We start from the raw sequence: 18028 nt of genomic DNA on the forward strand, positions 1-18028 counted from the left end.
TTAGGCCTGTTTCACACTTGAGTGAAAAATACAGACTGATGTGTTAAAAACACATTTGTCCCTCCGTGTGTGTTCTCTATGTGCTATCAGTGATCCGTGATAGCACATGGAGATAAACTCACCTGTCCGTGGTGTTGAACTCTCTCAGATGCTGTGTCTGGCCGCCGCTGTCTCCCCTCGGCAGCTACTTCCAAGTCGGCCATGCGGTGCATAAATGCATATGCACGAGAATATTTAGCTGGCTTGGAAGCAGCAGAGAGCAGCGGCCGAACATAGCGTCACTGGAGAAGGAAATTTTTTTTTTTAGTGTTTTTCTGGTACGTGTTTCACGGATCACACCATAGTGTGGTCCGTGGGACATCAGTAATGCCAGAAAAAAACAGACATGTCTCCATGCGGAAAGCACAGACACATGTGTACACCACACGGAGACACCGTCAGTGAGAAATCTCTGATGTGTGCGCAGACCCATTGATTTTAATGGGTCTGTGTACGTCCGTGATTCTGGTACGTATAAACACTGTCACATATGTACCAGAATCACTGCCGTGTGAAGGGGCCTTAGAAAGTAAGGAAACGGTTTTGTTGCAGATTGCTTTTCCATTGTTTAGTATTTCCTTCGTCCTTTGTATAGAGACTTCTTTGCTGCTCTGCACATTTACTAAGTAGTTGTATAGCAAATAACCCTTTCTCCAGGAGACTTCTGTCTTCAGCTGGTATCTAGTGTATCATAGTGGTCGTATACGTCAAGATTATTTGTTTCACTTTTTTATTGCTATGCTTTATTGTTTGAACTATTTAACACGTGCCCACAGATTTATTGGGTCTCACTAAGTCGGGCCTGCAATTAGTATTTGCTGCCTGACGTATCAACGTTTTAAAGCAAATCTGTCAATAGGATCAACCTAAGCCGTCTATCTGTGCATGCAGGTCATGGAAAGGTGAATAATACGGTACATTGAGAAATCCTTGTTTTTCTTAATATGTAAATGAGCTGTTAAGATGGGCCGTACACAGATCTGCCTGAGATTCTGCCTCTAGAGTTAATTTTATATGAAAGGGGGTGTTACCAGTGTGAGACACGTAGATCAAGATAGCAGACTGTCAGTCATTACATGTCTCACACTGGTAACACCCTCTTTCATATAAAATAATCTCTGGAGGCAGATTCTCAGAGCGGTCTGAATCTGCCTCCAGAGCTAATTTTAAATGAAAGGGGGCGTTACCAGTGTGAGACATATAGATCAGGAGAGCAGACTGTCAGTCATTACATGTCTCATACTGATAACTCCCCCTTGAATTTAAAATAATCTCTGGAGGCAGATTCTCGGGGAGATCAGTGTCTGGCCCAGAGACCTTAACACCTCATTTTCATTTTAATGTGGATTTCTCTGTTATAAGACATCGGATAACAGATATGAAGGTATCATTTCATTTAACTTTCTATGACCTGCATGGCCATATAGACGGATTAACGGGGTTGATCCTGCTGACAGATCCCCTTTAAGGGTCACCTGACACAGGCAAGGCACTTGAGCTGTATGATTCCAGTGCTCCACTCATTAGGGCACTGTTACTTTGCCTGTACTCAGGTGCCGGACTGTGGCTGTAATACAGCCAGGCTCTTACCGAAGCTGCCAGGATTGGCGGTAACTCATATCCCCTCGATACCATGCTCAAGAGAGATTGCTTACTCTTTCTTGCTAGTGGTTAATCAAAGGGACATAACATGAGTTTAAGAAACTATAAAATTAGGAATTATCAATGATAAATGAATAGTTATTTTGTAAAGCCTTAAAGCGCACCAATCACCAGGATTTTCCTATGTTAACCTAAAGCCAGTGCTGTACTGGCCCTATCAGGCTGATTCTATACATACAGTGCTATACTGGCACTATCAGGCTGATTCTATACATACAGTGCTATACTGGCACTATCAGGCTGATTCTATACATACAGTGCTATACTGGCACTATCAGGCTGATTCTATACATACAGTGCTATACTGGCAGTATCAGGCTGATTCTATACATACAGTGCTATACTGGCACTATCAGGCTGATTCTATACATACAGTGCTATACTGGCACTATCAGGCTGAGTCTATACATACAGTGCTATACTGGCACTATCAGGCTGATTCTATACATACAGTGCTATACTGGCACTATCAGGCTGATTCTATACATACAGTGCTATACTGGCGCTATCAGGCTGATTCTATACATACAGTGCTATACTGGCACTATCAGGCTGATTCTATACATACAGTGCTATACTGCCACTATCAGGCTGATTCTATACATACAGTGCTATACTGGCACTATCAGGCTGATTCTATACATACAGTGCTATACTGGCACTATCAGGCTGAGTCTATACATACAGTGCTATACTGGCACTATCAGGCTGAGTCTATACATACCCTTAGTTGTCAGCTCGGATGTTTAGGTTTTGAAACACAAGCAAGTAAAGTTTGTAAAATGAGCAGCTTTTTGAGTGGCAGCAGCTGCCGATCAGCTGACAGCTGGGGTGGGTATTCATAGTGATTCCCGCCCCCTTGTGTCTGTTCTTCCCCCTTTTATTTATGCTAATTTTATTATTGAATCATTTTACTAAGTGGCTAGAAGGATCTGTGCTGATGTCATACCCATGTGACCAGAAGGGGCGGGGCCTCAGCCAACATAGCTGATACCAGGAAGCAACATTATTTTTCTGTTGGCTGAGGCCCCGCCCCTTATGATCACATGGGTATGACATCAGCACAGGTCCTTCTAGTCACTTAGTAAAATAGTTCTATAATACAATTAGCAGAACTAAAAGAGGGAGGAACAGGCAGGGGGGCGGGAATCACTATGAATACCCCCCCAGCTATCAGCTGATCGGCAGCTGCTGCCATTCAAAAAGCTGCTCATTTTACAAAGTTTACTGGCTTGTGTTTCAAAACCTATACATCCGAGGTAACCACTACAGGTATGTATAGAATCAGCCTGATAGCGCCAGTATAGCATTGTATGTATAGAATCAGCCTGATAGTGCCAGTATAGCACTGTATGTATAGAATCAGCCTGATAGCGCCAGTATAGCACTGTATGTATAGAATCAGCCTGATAGTGCCAGTATAGCACTGTATGTATAGAATCAGCCTGATAGCGCCAGTATAGCACTGTATGTATAGAATCAGCCTGATAGTGCCAGTATAGCACCGTATGTATAGAATCAGCCTGATAGTGCCAGTATAGCACCGTATGTATAGAATCAGCCTGATAGTGCCAGTATAGCACTGTATGTATAGAATCAGCCTGATAGTGCCAGTATAGCACTGTATGTATAGAATCAGCCTGATAGCGCCAGTATAGCACTGTATGTATAGAATCAGCCTGATAGTGCCAGTATAGCACTGTATGTATAGAATCAGCCTGATAGTGCCAGTATAGCACTGTATGTATAGAATCAGCCTGATAGTGCCAGTATAGCACTATATGTATAGACTCAGCCTGATAGTGCCAGTATAGCACTGTATGTATAGACTCAGCCTGATAGTGCCAGTATAGCACTGTATGTATAGACTCAGCCTGATAGTGCCAATATAGCACTGTATGTATAGAATCAGCCTGATAGTGCCAGTATAGCACTGTATGTATAGAATCAGCCTGATAGTGCCAGTATAGCACTGTATGTATAGAATCAGCCTGATAGTGCCAGTATAGCACTGTATGTATAGAATCAGCCTGATAGTGCCAGTATAGCACTGTATGTATAGAATCAGCCTGATAGTGCCAGTATAGCACTGTATGTATAGACTCAGCCTGATAGTGCCAGTATAGCACTGTATGTATAGACTCAGCCTGATAGTGCCAGTATAGCACTGTATGTATAGAATCAGCCTGATAGTGCCAGTATAGCACTGTATGTATAGACTCAGCCTGATAGTGCCAGTATAGCACTGTATGTATAGACTCAGCCTTATAGCGCCAGTATAGCACTGTATGTATAGACTCAGCATGAGAGCCACTATAGCCCTGGCTTTAGGTTATATAGGAACATCCTGGTAATTAGTTCACTTTAAAAGAAATTTTTCAGATGGTTTTTGCTATGCCATCTGAGAGCAGCATGATTTAGGGGGAGAGACACTGATTCTAATGATGCATCCACTTATCTGCTTGCTATCATTTTGATAAAATCACTGTTTTATCTGCTGCAGATCTAGCAGTTATCTGAATGCTGAGCTCTGTATAACCCAGCCCACACCACTGATTGGTAATTTTCTGCCTATGCACAGTGTACATATCAGTTGATGATGGAGTCAGGGTTATACAGAGCTCTTGAAAATGACTGACTACCTGGCAGCAGTTTCACTAGTCCTCTATTAATGATCTCCTACTGATAAAACAGTGATGTTTTTTTTAAATCAAAACTGCAGTAAACAGCTCGGTATTTGTTACATTGCTGGAATCAGGGTCTCTGGCTCTACATTACACTGCCCTGGGGTCCGATTCGTGTTTCATTGATATTTCTCAGCTCCACATGATATTATGTGTTCAGCATGCAGGCAGTGATGGAGCGCTACTGGATTTTGGGGACCTCCTGCAGCACGGGTTGAGTAGTTCGATGCCAAACTGTAATGATCTCCAGACTGAGGGCGATAAGGGGCGTCCGGCCAACACAGAGCGAAGCAGAGATCCAGGGACGGAGCTCAGTGCGTCTGAAGAAGAGACTGAAGAAGAGCTGCCTATGGAGGATGGACAGGTAGCTACAGCGGCCGGCCCTGCTGCCGGCACACACTGCTGGCCGTATAGGGCTATGCTTGGTATGTAGGGCACACACTGCTGGCCGTATAGGGCTATGCTTGGTATGTGGGGCACACACTGCTGGCCGTATAGGGCCACGGCTATGCTTGGTATATGGGGCGCACATTGCTGGCTGTATAGGGCCACGGCTATGCTTGGTATATGGGGCACACACTGCTGGCCGTATAGGGCCACGGCTATGCTTGGTATACGGGGCACACACTGCTGGCCGTATAGGGCTATGCTTGGTATATGGGGCACACACTGCTGGCCGTATAGGGCCACGACTATGCTTGGTATATGGGGCGCACACTGCTGGCCGTATAGGGCCACGGCTATGCTTGGTATATGGGGCGCACATTGCTGGCCATATAGGGCTATGCTTGGTATATGGGGCGCACACTGCTGGCTGTATAGGGCCACGGCTATGCTTGGTATATGGGGCACACACTGCTGGCCATATAGGGCCACGGCTATGCTTGGTATACGGGGCACACACTGCTGGCCGTAGAGGGCCACGGCTATGCTTGGTATATGGGGCGCACACTGCTGGCCATATAGGGCCACGGCTATGCTTGGTATATGGGACGCACATTGCTGGCCGTATAGGGCCACGGCTATGCTTGGTATACGGGGCACACACTGCTGGCCGTATAGGGCCACGGCTATGCTTGGTATATGGGACGCACATTGCTGGCCGTATAGGGCCACGGCTATGCTTGGTATATGGGGCACACACTGCTGGCCGTATAGGGCCACGGCTATGCTTGGTATACGGGGCGCACATTGCTGGCCGTATAGGGCCACGGCTATGCTTGGTATATGGGGCGCACATTGCTGGCCGTATAGGGCCACGGCTATGCTTGGTATACGGGGCGCACATTGCTGGCCGAATAGGGCCACGGCTATGCTTGGTATACGGGGCGCTCCGGTGGTGGCACTTTTCTATCTTCTTTGCTGCTTCAAATTAATTCACTAATTCTGTGATGTTCTGGTTAGTGCATGGCGGTATATAAACCATTCATTATAATTCAATGTTGGACCAGTTAAAGCGTTAACGTTGTAAATGAATCTTGGCCTCCGCCCGTCGCCGGCATTAACAGTTTTCTTTTAATCTTTTTTTCCATCTCGTGTTTACCCACTGTGCAATGTATATTTTCCTCTAACTGGTCCCGCGAGGATCCTGGGGATCACAGCAGTTAGCCGACCATCAAGAAAGTGATGGCGTGTCCTTGTATTGTGCTACTACTTGGAAATATGGTAAAATCCCTTTAAGCCGGGGTAACCCAACTTGTGGCTCGCAGACCCATGATGATGTGTGGCTCGCGGACCCATGGTGTGTGGCTCGCGGACCCATGATGATGTGTGGCTCGTGGACCCATGGTGTGTGGCTCGCGGACCCATGATGATGTGTGGCTCGCGGACCCATGATGATGTGTGGCTCGCGGACCCATGATGATGTGTGGCTCGCGGACCCATGATGATGTGTGGCTCGCGGACCCATGATGATGTGTGGCTCGCGGACCCATGATGATGTGTGGCTCGCGGACCCATGATGATGTGTGGCTCGCGGACCCATGATGATGTGTGGCTCGCGGACCCATGATGATGTGTGGCTCACGGACCCATGGTGTGTGGCTCGCGGATCCATGATGACGTGTGGCTCGTGGACCCATGATGACGTGTGGCTCGTGGATTCATGATGATGTGTGGCTCGCGGATCCATGATGACGTGTGGCTCGTGGACCCATGATGTGTGGCTCGCGGATTCATGATGACGTGTGGCTCATGGATTCATGATGATGTGTGGCTCGCGGATCCATGATGATGTGTGGCTCGCGGATTCATGATTATGTGTGGCTCGCGGACCCATGATGATGTGTGGCTCGCGGACCCATGGTGTGTGGCTCGCGGATCCATGATGATGTGTGGCTCGTGGACCCATGATGATGTGTGGCTCGCGGATCCATGATGACGTGTGGCTCGCGGATCCATGATGACGTGTGGCTCGTGGACCCATGATGATGTGTGGCTCGCGGATCCATGATGACGTGTGGCTCGCGGATCCATGATGACGTGTGGCTCGCGGATTCATGATGATGTGTGGCTCGCGGATCCATGATGATGTGTGGCTCGCGGATCCATGATGATGTGTGGCTCGCGGATCCATGATGATGTGTGGCTCGCGGATCCATGATGATGTGTGGCTCGCGGACTTGTGGGGTGTGGCTCGCGGACCCATGATGATGTGTGCCTAGCGGATCTATGATGATGTGTGCCTCGCGGATCTATGATGATGTGCCTCGCGGATCTATGATGGTGTGTAGCTCGCAGAGCCATGCTGTGTGGCTCGCGGACCCATGATGAGATGTGACTTGCGGACCCATGATGATGTGTGCCTCGAGGATCTATGATGTGTGCCTGGCGGATCCATGATGATGTGTGCCTCGCGGATCTATAATGATGTGTGGCTTGAGGATCTATGCTGTGTGCCTCGCGGAGCCATGGTGTGTGCCTCGCGGAGCCATGCTGTGTGCCTGACGGAGCCATGGTGTGTGCCTCGCGGAGCCATGGTGTGTGCCTGGCGGATCCATGATGATGTGTGCCTCGCGGAGCCATGGTGTGTGCCTCGCGGAGCCATGGTGTGTGCCTCGCGGAGCCATGGTGTGTGCCTCGCGGAGCCATGGTGTGTGCCTCGCGGAGCCATGCTGTGTGCCTGGCGGATCCATGATGATGTGTGCCTCGCGGAGCCACAGTGTGTGCCTCGCAGAGCCATGGTGTGTGCCTCGCGGAGCCATGGTGTGTGCCTCGCGGAGCCATGCTGTGTGCCTGGCGGATCCATGATGATGTGTGCCTCGCGGAGCCATAGTGTGTGCCTCGCGGAGCAATGGTGTGTGCCTCGCGGAGCCATGGTGTGTGCCTCGCGGAGCAATGATGTGTGGCTCACAGATGTCTCCCAGTTTGGTGCATTAGAACCAAGTCTAGCAAACAGCTATAAAGAGAAGATCTCCAAGTGTGAGTGGCCCCTCATAGAAGAGCAGACTGGCTCCTGGAAATCGGTATATTATCTCCGTGTGATCTGTGTTGAAAAGCTTTGGCTGTCATTATACCGCATATGGGGGCTCCGGGTGTCACTACTGTGAGGGGGGGCTGGATGGGGCTCCCCACCCTCTTTCACATCTATATGTGGCTGGCAAGGTCAGAAAGGTTGGGGTCCTCTGCCGTAAAGCACAACTACAAACTTTTGCTTTTAAGCATGGAGTGGCGCATTAAATGTAAATGTTTTTTTTTTGGCTCCACTCTTGTCCTGCAGTTCAGCACCGCCTCTCCCAGGGCTCATGTAACATTTACTGCAGGGAATGTGTAACATAACAATCAGCACTGGCTTCGCTCTCCTCCCCTTCAGTGCCGGTGTTGTCCTGCAGTTCAGCACCGCCTCTCCCAGGGCTCATGTAACATTTACTGCAGGGAACATGTGACATAACAATCAGCACTGGCTTCGCTCTCCTCCCCTTCAGTGCCACTCTTGTCCTGCAGTTCAGCACCACCTCTCCCGGGGCTCACGTAATATTTTCTGCAGGGAATGTGTAACATAACAATCAGCACTGGCTTTGCTCTCCTCCCCTCCAGTGCAGGTGTTGTCCAGCGGTGTCTGCACTGCCTCTCCCGGGGCTCACGTAATAGTTTCTGCAGGGAATGTGTAACATAACAATCAGCACTGGCTTTGCTCTCCTCCCCTTCAGTGCCGATGTTGTCCAGCGGTGTCGGCACTGCCTCTCCTGGGGCTCACGTAACATTTGCTGCAGAGAACATGTGACATAACAAACAGCGACAGCCTTCGCTCTCCTCCCCTCCAGTGCAGGTGTTGCTCCAGTGGTGTCGGCACCGCCTCTCTTGGGGTTCACGTTCTCTGCAGCAAATGTTACGTGAGCCTCAGGAGAGGCAATGCTGACATCACTGGAACAACATCGGCACTGAAGGGGAGGAGAGCGAAGGCCGGTGCTGATTGTAATGTCACATGTTCCCTGCAGCAAATGTTATGTGAGCCCCAGGAAAGGCAGTGCCGACACCGCTGGTAAAATACCTGCATTGGAGAGGAGGAGAGCGAAGCCAGTGCTGATTGGCCATGGAATGAGTGACATAACAATGTTACACAAGCCCCAGGAGCAGCAATGCTGACATCCATGGAATGGCACCAGAGGTAACAATAAGTGTTATTCTATTGGGTGGAAACATAGGGATGGAGAAAGCATTGTCCGAGCAGTGGACAACCCCTCTAAGAGTACAATGTAACCTTCAAAGACTAGTATACACTGGTAAATGGAGTGTGATCACGTTGTGCAATGCCGGCCAGAGCCGTGCAATGCAGTTCAGCCGGACTGCCCCTATACACTGCAATGTCTCCATACACTGCCAGGTCTGCCCCTATACACTGCAATGTCTCTATACACTGCAATGTCTCTATACACTGCCAGGTCTTTCCCTATACACTGCAATGTCTCTATACACTGCAATGTCTCTATACACTGCCAGGTCTGTCCCTATACACTGCAATGTCTCTACAATGCAATGTCTCTATACACTGCAATGTCTCCATACACTGCCAGGTCTGTCCCTATACACTGCAATGTCTCCATACACTGCCAGGTCTTTCCCTATACACTGCAATGTCTCCATACACTGCCAGGTCTTTCCCTATACACTGCAATGTCTCTATACACTGCAATGTCTCTATACACTGCAATGTCTCTATACACTGCAATGTCTCCATACACTGCCAGGTCTTTCCCTATACACTGCAATGTCTCTATACACTGCCAGGTCTGTCCTATACACTGCAATGTCTCTATACACTGCCAGGTCTGTCCCTATACACTGCAATGTCTCTATACACTGCCAGGTCTGTCCTATACACTGCAATGTCTCTATACACTGCAATGTCTCTATACACTGCAATGTCTCTATACACTGCAATGTCTCTATACACTGCAATGTCTCTATACACTGCAATGTCTCTATACACTGCAATGTCTCTATACACTGCAATGTCCCTATACACTGCAATGTCTGTCCCTATACACTGCAATGTCTCTATACACTGCAATGTCTCTATACACTGCAATGTCTCTATACACTGCAATGTCTCTATACACTGCAATGTCTCTATACACTGCCAGGTCTGTCCCTATACACTGCAATGTCTCTATACACTGCCAGGTCTGTCCCTATACACTGCAATGTCTCTATACACTGCCAGGTCTTTCCCTATACACTGCAATGTCTCTATACACTGCCAGGTCTTTCCCTATACACTGCAATGTCTCTATACACTGCCAGGTCTGTCCCTATACACTGCAATGTCTCTATACACTGCCAGGTCTGTCCCTATACACTGCAATGTCTCTATACACTGCCAGGTCTTTCCCTATACACTGCAATATCTCTATACACTGCCAGGTCTGTCCCTATACACTGCAATGTCTCTATACACTGCCAGGTCTGTCCTTATACACTGCAATGTCTCTATACACTGCCATGTCTTTCCCTATACACTGCAATGTCTCTATACACTGCCAGGTCTGTCCTATACACTGCAATGTCTCTATACACTGCCGGGTCGTTCCCTATACACTGCAATATCTCTATACACTGCCAGGTCTGTCCCTATACACTGCAATGTCTCTATACACTGCCAGGTCTTTCCCTATACACTGCAATGTCTCTATACACTGCCAGGTCTGTCCTTATACACTGCAATGTCTCTATACATTGCCAGGTCTGTCTCTATACACTGCAATGTCTCTATACACTGCCAGGTCTGTCCCTATACACTGCAATGTCTCTATACACTGCCAGGTCTGTCCTATACACTGCAATGTCTCTATACACTGCCAGGTCTTTCCCTATACACTGCAATGTCTCTATACACTGCCAGGTCGTTCCCTATACACTGCAATGTCTCTATACACTGCCAGGTCGTTCCCTATACACTGCAATGTCTCTATACGCTGCCAGGTCTGCCCCTATACACTGCAATGTCTCTATACACTGCCAGGTCTGTCCTTATACACTGCAATGTCTCTATACACTGCCAGGTCTGTCTCTATACACTGCAATGTCTCTATACACTGCCAGGTCTGTCCTATACACTGCAATGTCTCTATACACTGCCAGGTCGTTCCCTATACACTGCAATGTCTCTATACACTGCCAGGTCTGTCCCTATACACTGCAATGTCTCTATACACTGCCAGGTCTGTCCTTATACACTGCAATGTCTCTATACACTGCCAGGTCTGTCCTATACACTGCAATGTCTCTATACACTGCCAGGTCTGTCCTTATACACTGCAATGTCTCTATACATTGCCAGGTCTGTCTCTATACACTGCAATGTCTCTATACACTGCCAGGTCTGTCCCTATACACTGCAATGTCTCTATACACTGCCAGGTCTGTCCCTATACACTGCAATGTCTCTATACACTGCCAGGTCTGTCCTTATACACTGCAATGTCTCTATACACTGCCAGGTCTGTCCTATACACTGCCAGGTCTGTCCTATACACTGCAATGTCTCTATACACTGCCAGGTCTGTCCTTATACACTGCAATGTCTCTATACATTGCCAGGTCTGTCTCTATACACTGCAATGTCTCTATACACTGCCAGGTCTGTCCCTATACACTGCAATGTCTCTATACACTGCCAGGTCTGTCCTATACACTGCAATGTCTCTATACACTGCCAGGTCTTTCCCTATACACTGCAATGTCTCTATACACTGCCAGGTCGTTCCCTATACACTGCAATGTCTCTATACGCTGCCAGGTTTGTCTCTATACACTGCAATGTCTCTATACACTGCCAGGTCTGTCCCTATACACTGCAATGTCTCTATACACTGCCAGGTCTGTCCTTATACACTGCAATGTCTCTATACACTGCCAGGTCTGTCTCTATACACTGCAATGTCTCTATACACTGCCAGGTCTGTCCTATACACTGCAATGTCTCTATACACTGCCAGGTCGTTCCCTATACACTGCAATGTCTCTATACACTGCCAGGTCTGTCCCTATACACTGCAATGTCTCTATACACTGCCAGGTCGTTCCCTATACACTGCAATGTCTCTATACATTGCCAGGTCTGTCTCTATACACTGCAATGTCTCTATACACTGCAATGTCTCTATACACTGCCAGGTCTGTCCTTATACACTGCAATGTCTCTATACACTGCCAGGTCTGTCTCTATACACTGCAATGTCTCTATACACTGCCAGGTCTGTCCTATACACTGCAATGTCTCTATACACTGCCAGGTCTGTCTCTATACACTGCAATGTCTCTATACACTGCCAGGTCTGTCCTTATACACTGCAATGTCTCTATACACTGCCAGGTCTGTCTCTATACACTGCAATGTCTCTATACACTGCCAGGTCTGTCCTATACACTGCAATGTCTCTATACACTGCCAGGTCTGTCTCTATACACTGCAATGTCTCTATACACTGCCAGGTCGTTCCCTATACACTGCAATGTCTCTATACGCTGCCAGGTCTGTCTCTATACACTGCAATGTCTCTATACACTGCCAGGTCTGTCCCTATACACTGCAATGTCTCTATACACTGCCAGGTCGTTCCCTATACACTGCAATGTCTCTATACACTGCCAGGTCTGTCCCTATACACTGCAATGTCTCTATACACTGCCAGGTCTGTCCTTATACACTGCAATGTCTCTATACACTGCAATGTCCCTATACACTGCAATGTCTCTATACACTGCCAGGTCTGTCCCTATACACTGCAATGTCTCTATACACTGCCAGGTCTGTCCTTATACACTGCAATGTCTCTATACACTGCAATGTCCCTATACACTGCAATGTCTCTATACACTGCCAGGTCTGTCCTTATACACTGCAATGTCTCTATACACTGCAATGTCTCTATACACTGCAATGTCTCTATACACTGCCAGGTCTGTCCTATACACTGCAATGTCTCTATACACTGCCAGGTCGTTCCCTATACACTGCAATGTCTCTATACACTGCCAGGTCTGTCCCTATACACTGCAATGTCTCTATACACTGCCAGGTCTTTCCCTATACACTGCAATGTCTCTATACACTGCCAGGTCTGTCCCTATACACTGCAATGTCTCTATACACTGCCAGGTCTGTCCCTATACACTGCAATGTCTCTATACACTGCCAGGTCTGTCCTTATACACTGCAATGTCTCTATACACTGCAATGTCCCTATACACTGCAATGTCTCTATACACTGCCAGGTCTGTCCCTATACACTGCAATGTCTCTATACACTGCCAGGTCTGTCCTTATACACTGCAATGTCTCTATACACTGCAATGTCTCTATACACTGCCAGGTCTGTCCTTATACACTGCAATGTCTCTATACACTGCAATGTCTCTATACACTGCAAGGTCTGTACTTATACACTGCAATGTCTCTATACACTGCAATGTCACTATACACTGCAATGTCTCTATACACTGCAATGTCCCTATACACTGCAATGTCTCTATACACTGCCAGGTCTGTCCCTATACACTGCAATGTCTCTATACACTGCCAGGTCTGTCTCTATACACTGCAATGTCTCTATACACTGCCAGGTCTGTCCTATACACTGCAATGTCTCTATACACTGCCAGGTCTGTCTCTATACACTGCAATGTCTCTATACACTGCCAGGTCGTTCCCTATACACTGCAATGTCTCTATACGCTGCCAGGTCTGTCTCTATACACTGCAATGTCTCTATACACTGCCAGGTCTGTCCCTATACACTGCAATGTCTCTATACACTGCCAGGTTTGTCCCTATACACTGCAATGTCTCTATACACTGCCAGGTCTTTCCCTATACACTGCAATATCTCTATACACTGCCAGGTCTGTCCCTATACACTGCAATGTCTCTATACACTGCCAGGTCTTTCCCTATACACTGCAATGTCTCTATACACTGCCAGGTCTGTCTCTATACACTGCAATGTCTCTATACACTGCCAGGTCTTTCCCTATACACTGCAATGTCTCTATACACTGCCAGGTCTGTCCCTATACACTGCAATGTCTCTATACACTGCCAGGTCTGTCCCTATACACTGCAATGTCTCTATACACTGCCAGGTCTGTCCTTATACACTGCAATGTCTCTATACACTGCAATGTCCCTATACACTGCAATGTCTCTATACACTGCCAGGTCTGTCCCTATACACTGCAATGTCTCTATACACTGCCAGGTCTGTCCTTATACACTGCAATGTCTCTATACACTGCAATGTCCCTATACACTGCAATGTCTCTATACACTGCCACGTCTGTCCTTATACACTGCAATGTCTCTATACACTGCAATGTCTCTATACACTGCAAGGTCTGTACTTATACACTGCAATGTCTCTATACACTGCAATGTCTCTATACACTGCAATGTCTCTATACACTGCAATGTCCCTATACACTGCAATGTCTCTATACACTGCCAGGTCTGTCCCTATACACTGCAATGTCTCTATACACTGCCAGGTCTGTCCCTATACACTGCAATGTCTCTATACACTGCAATGTCTCTATACACTGCCAGGTCTGTCCTATACACTGCAATGTCTCTATACACTGCAATGTCTCTATACACTGCAATGTCTCTATACACTGCAATGTCTCTATACACTGCAATGTCCCTATACACTGCAATGTCTCTATACACTGCAATGTCCCTATACACTGCAATGTCTCTATACACTGCCAGGTCTGTCCCTATACACTGCAATGTCTCTATACACTGCCAGGTCTGTCCCTATACACTGCAATGTCTCTATACACTGCAATGTCTCTATACACTGCCAGGTCTGTCCTATACACTGCAATGTCTCTATACACTGCAATGTCTCTATACACTGCCAGGTCTGTCTCTATACACTGCAATGTCTCTATACACTGCAATGTCTCTATACACTGCAATGTCCCTATACACTGCCAGGTCTGTCCCTATACACTGCAATGTCTCTATACACTGCCAGGTCTGTCCCTATACACTGTAATGTCTATACACTGCAATGTCTCTATACACTGCAATGTCTCTATGTCTCCGAGTATAACATGCATGCCTGTAATGCACGGGGCCGGCTCTGGGGCAACATAAATGATCTCACAGATGCACTTTATATCCTGGGTCTCTAAACCTAGTAAAGAGCCATCCACTGCTTTTAGGTAAAGTTCACACAATCAGTTTTTGGTGAGTTTTTTACATCATCTATTTTCGCTGCACAAAAAATAAGCTGCAGAAACGCGCTAAAGACCTGTAATCTCCACAAGAACCAAGAACTGTATCCATAAAGTCAAATACTAGGAGGTATCAAAAATAAATCAGCAGCATGACCTAAAGAGGCAAAAACTGCAATAACGGGCACTGCTGCTGTGCGCCAACAACCGTCAGTATCAGGGCTGTGGAGTCGGAGTCGGAGTCGTGGAGTCGGAGTCGGAGTCGGAGCTCATTTTGGTGGAGTCGGAGTCGGAGTTGGAGTCGGTATAAAATGCACCGACTCCGACTCCTAAAATATATAATAAATTGGGGACAGGAGTGCAATGCAGAATGTGCTGAATATTTTACTAAATAATAACATTTAGTATAATGCTTATATTTAAGTGAAAAATTTATTGTAGTATAATGTGAACATCAGACATTTAATTGTTTTTATGATACAATAATCAAGATATTTGGATAGAACATAAAATATTTATTGGATACAACTTTAGAACACAAAAAACTAATAAATTGTAAATATGTAATATTATATATATATACACAGTGTATATACACACACAAGATATATATGTAATCTACTGTATATTACATAGTGTATTACATATTTACAATTTATTACAGTTTTTTGTGTTCTAAAGTTGTATCCAATAAATATATTTTATGTTCTATCCAAATATCTTGATTATTGTATCATAAAAATTATTAAATGTCTAATGTTCACATACACATATTCATGTACTACAATAAATTTTTCACCTAACTATAAGCAATATATGTAGGAGTCGGAGCCGGAGTCTGAGTCGGTGCAAGAGAATTTGAGGAGTCGGAGTCGGAGTCGGAGTCGAAGGTTTGGCTTACCGACTCCACAGCCCTGGTCAGTATACAGACCTGCTGCTGTGCGCCAACAACCATCAGTATACAGACCTGCTGCTGTGCGCCAACAACCATCAGTATACAGACCTGCTGCTGTGCGCCAACAACCATCAGTATACAGACCTGCTGCTGTGCGCCAACAACCATCAGGATACAGACCTGCTGCTGTGCGCCAACAACCATCAGTATACAGACCTGCTGCTGTGCGCCAACAACCATCAGTATACAGACCTGCTGCTGTGCGCCAACAACCATCAGTATACAGACCTGCTGCTGTGCGCCAACAACCATCAGTATACAGACCTGCTGCTGTGCACTAACAACCATCAGGATACAGACCTGCTGCTGTGCGCCAACAACCATCAGTATACAGACCTGCTGCTGTGCGCCAACAACCATCAGTATACAGACCTGCTGCTGTGCGCCAACAACCATCAGTATACAGACCTGCTGCTGTGCGCCAACAACCATCAGTATACAGACCTGCTGCTGTGCGCCAACAACCATCAGGATACAGACCTGCTGCTGTGCGCCAACAACCATCAGTATACAGACCTGCTGCTGTGCGCCAACAACCATCAGTATACAGACCTGCTGCTGTGCGCCAACAACCATCAGTATACAGACCTGCTGCTGTGCGCCAACAACCATCAGTATACAGACCTGCTGCTGTGCACTAACAACCATCAGGATACAGACCTGCTGCTGTGCGCTAACAACCATCAGGATACAGACCTGCTGCTGTGCGCTAACAACCATCAGGATACAGACCTGCTGCTGTGCGCCAACAACCATCAGTATACAGACCTGCTGCTGTGCGCCAACAACCATCAGTATACAGACCTGCTGCTGTGCGCCAACAACCATCAGTATACAGACCTGCTGCTGTGCGCTAACAACCATCAGGATACAGACCTGCTGCTGTGCGCTAACAACCATCAGGATACAGACCTGCTGCTGTGCGCCAACAACCATCAGTATACAGACCTGCTGCTGTGCGCCAACAACCATCAGGATACAGACCTGCTGCTGTGCGCTAACAACCATCAGGATACAGACCTGCTGCTGTGCGCCAACAACCATCAGTATACAGACCTGCTGCTGTGCACCAACAACCATCAGGATACAGACCTGCTGCTGTGCGCCAACAACCATCAGGATACAGACCTGCTGCTGTGCGCTAACAACCATCAGGATACAGACCTGCTGCTGTGCGCCAACAACCATCAGTATACAGACCTGCTGCTGTGCACCAACAACCATCAGGATACAGACCTGCTGCTGTGCGCCAACAACCATCAGTATACAGACCTGCTGCTGTGCACCAACAACAATCAGGATACAGACCTGCTGCTGTGCGCCAACAACCATCAGGATACAGACCTGCTGCTGTGCGCCAACAACCATCAGGATACAGACCTGCTGCTGTGCGCCAACAACCATCAGTATACACACCTGCTGCTGTGCGCCAACAACCATCAGGATACAGACCTGCTGCTGTGCGCCAACAACCATCAGGATACAGACCTGCTGCTGTGCGCCAACAACCATCAGGATACAGACCTGCTGCTGTGCACCAACAACCATCAGGATACAGACCTGCTGCTGTGCGCCAACAACCACTGTCCGGATACAGACCTGCTGCTGTGTGCCAACAACCACTGTCCGGATACAGACCTGCTGCTGTGCGCTAACAACCACTGTTTGGATACAGACCTGCTGCTGTGTGCCAACAACCACTGTCCGGATACAGACCTGCTGCTGTGCGCCAACAACCACTGTCCGGATACAGACCTGCTGCTGTGTGCCAACAACCACTGTCCGGATACAGACCTGCTGCTGTGCACTAACAACCACTGTCCGGATACAGACCTGCTGCTGTGCACTAACAACCACTGTCCGGATACAGACCTGCTGCTGTGCGCTAACAACCACTGTCCGGATACAGACCTGCTGCTGTGTGCTAACAACCACTGTCCGGATACAGACCTGCTGCTGTGCGCCAACAACCACTGTCCGGGTACAGACCTGCTGCTGTGTGCTAACA

At 47.5% G+C, this 18028-nt stretch overlaps 1 protein-coding gene across 1 annotated transcript in view; it reads left to right on the plus strand.

Moving 5' to 3' along the window:
- PLEKHG3 (pleckstrin homology and RhoGEF domain containing G3) overlaps positions 1-18028 on the plus strand; it is a 98273-nt gene that overhangs the window by 58823 nt on the left and 21422 nt on the right. Inside the window, exon 16 of the mRNA XM_075330879.1 lies at positions 4546-4749. Within this exon, the coding sequence (XP_075186994.1) occupies positions 4546-4749 (204 nt within the window). The remainder of the gene's footprint in view (positions 1-4545; positions 4750-18028) is intronic.

Source organism: Anomaloglossus baeobatrachus, chromosome 12, assembly GCF_048569485.1.
Source record: "Anomaloglossus baeobatrachus isolate aAnoBae1 chromosome 12, aAnoBae1.hap1, whole genome shotgun sequence".
Lineage (NCBI taxonomy): Eukaryota > Metazoa > Chordata > Amphibia > Anura > Aromobatidae > Anomaloglossus > Anomaloglossus baeobatrachus.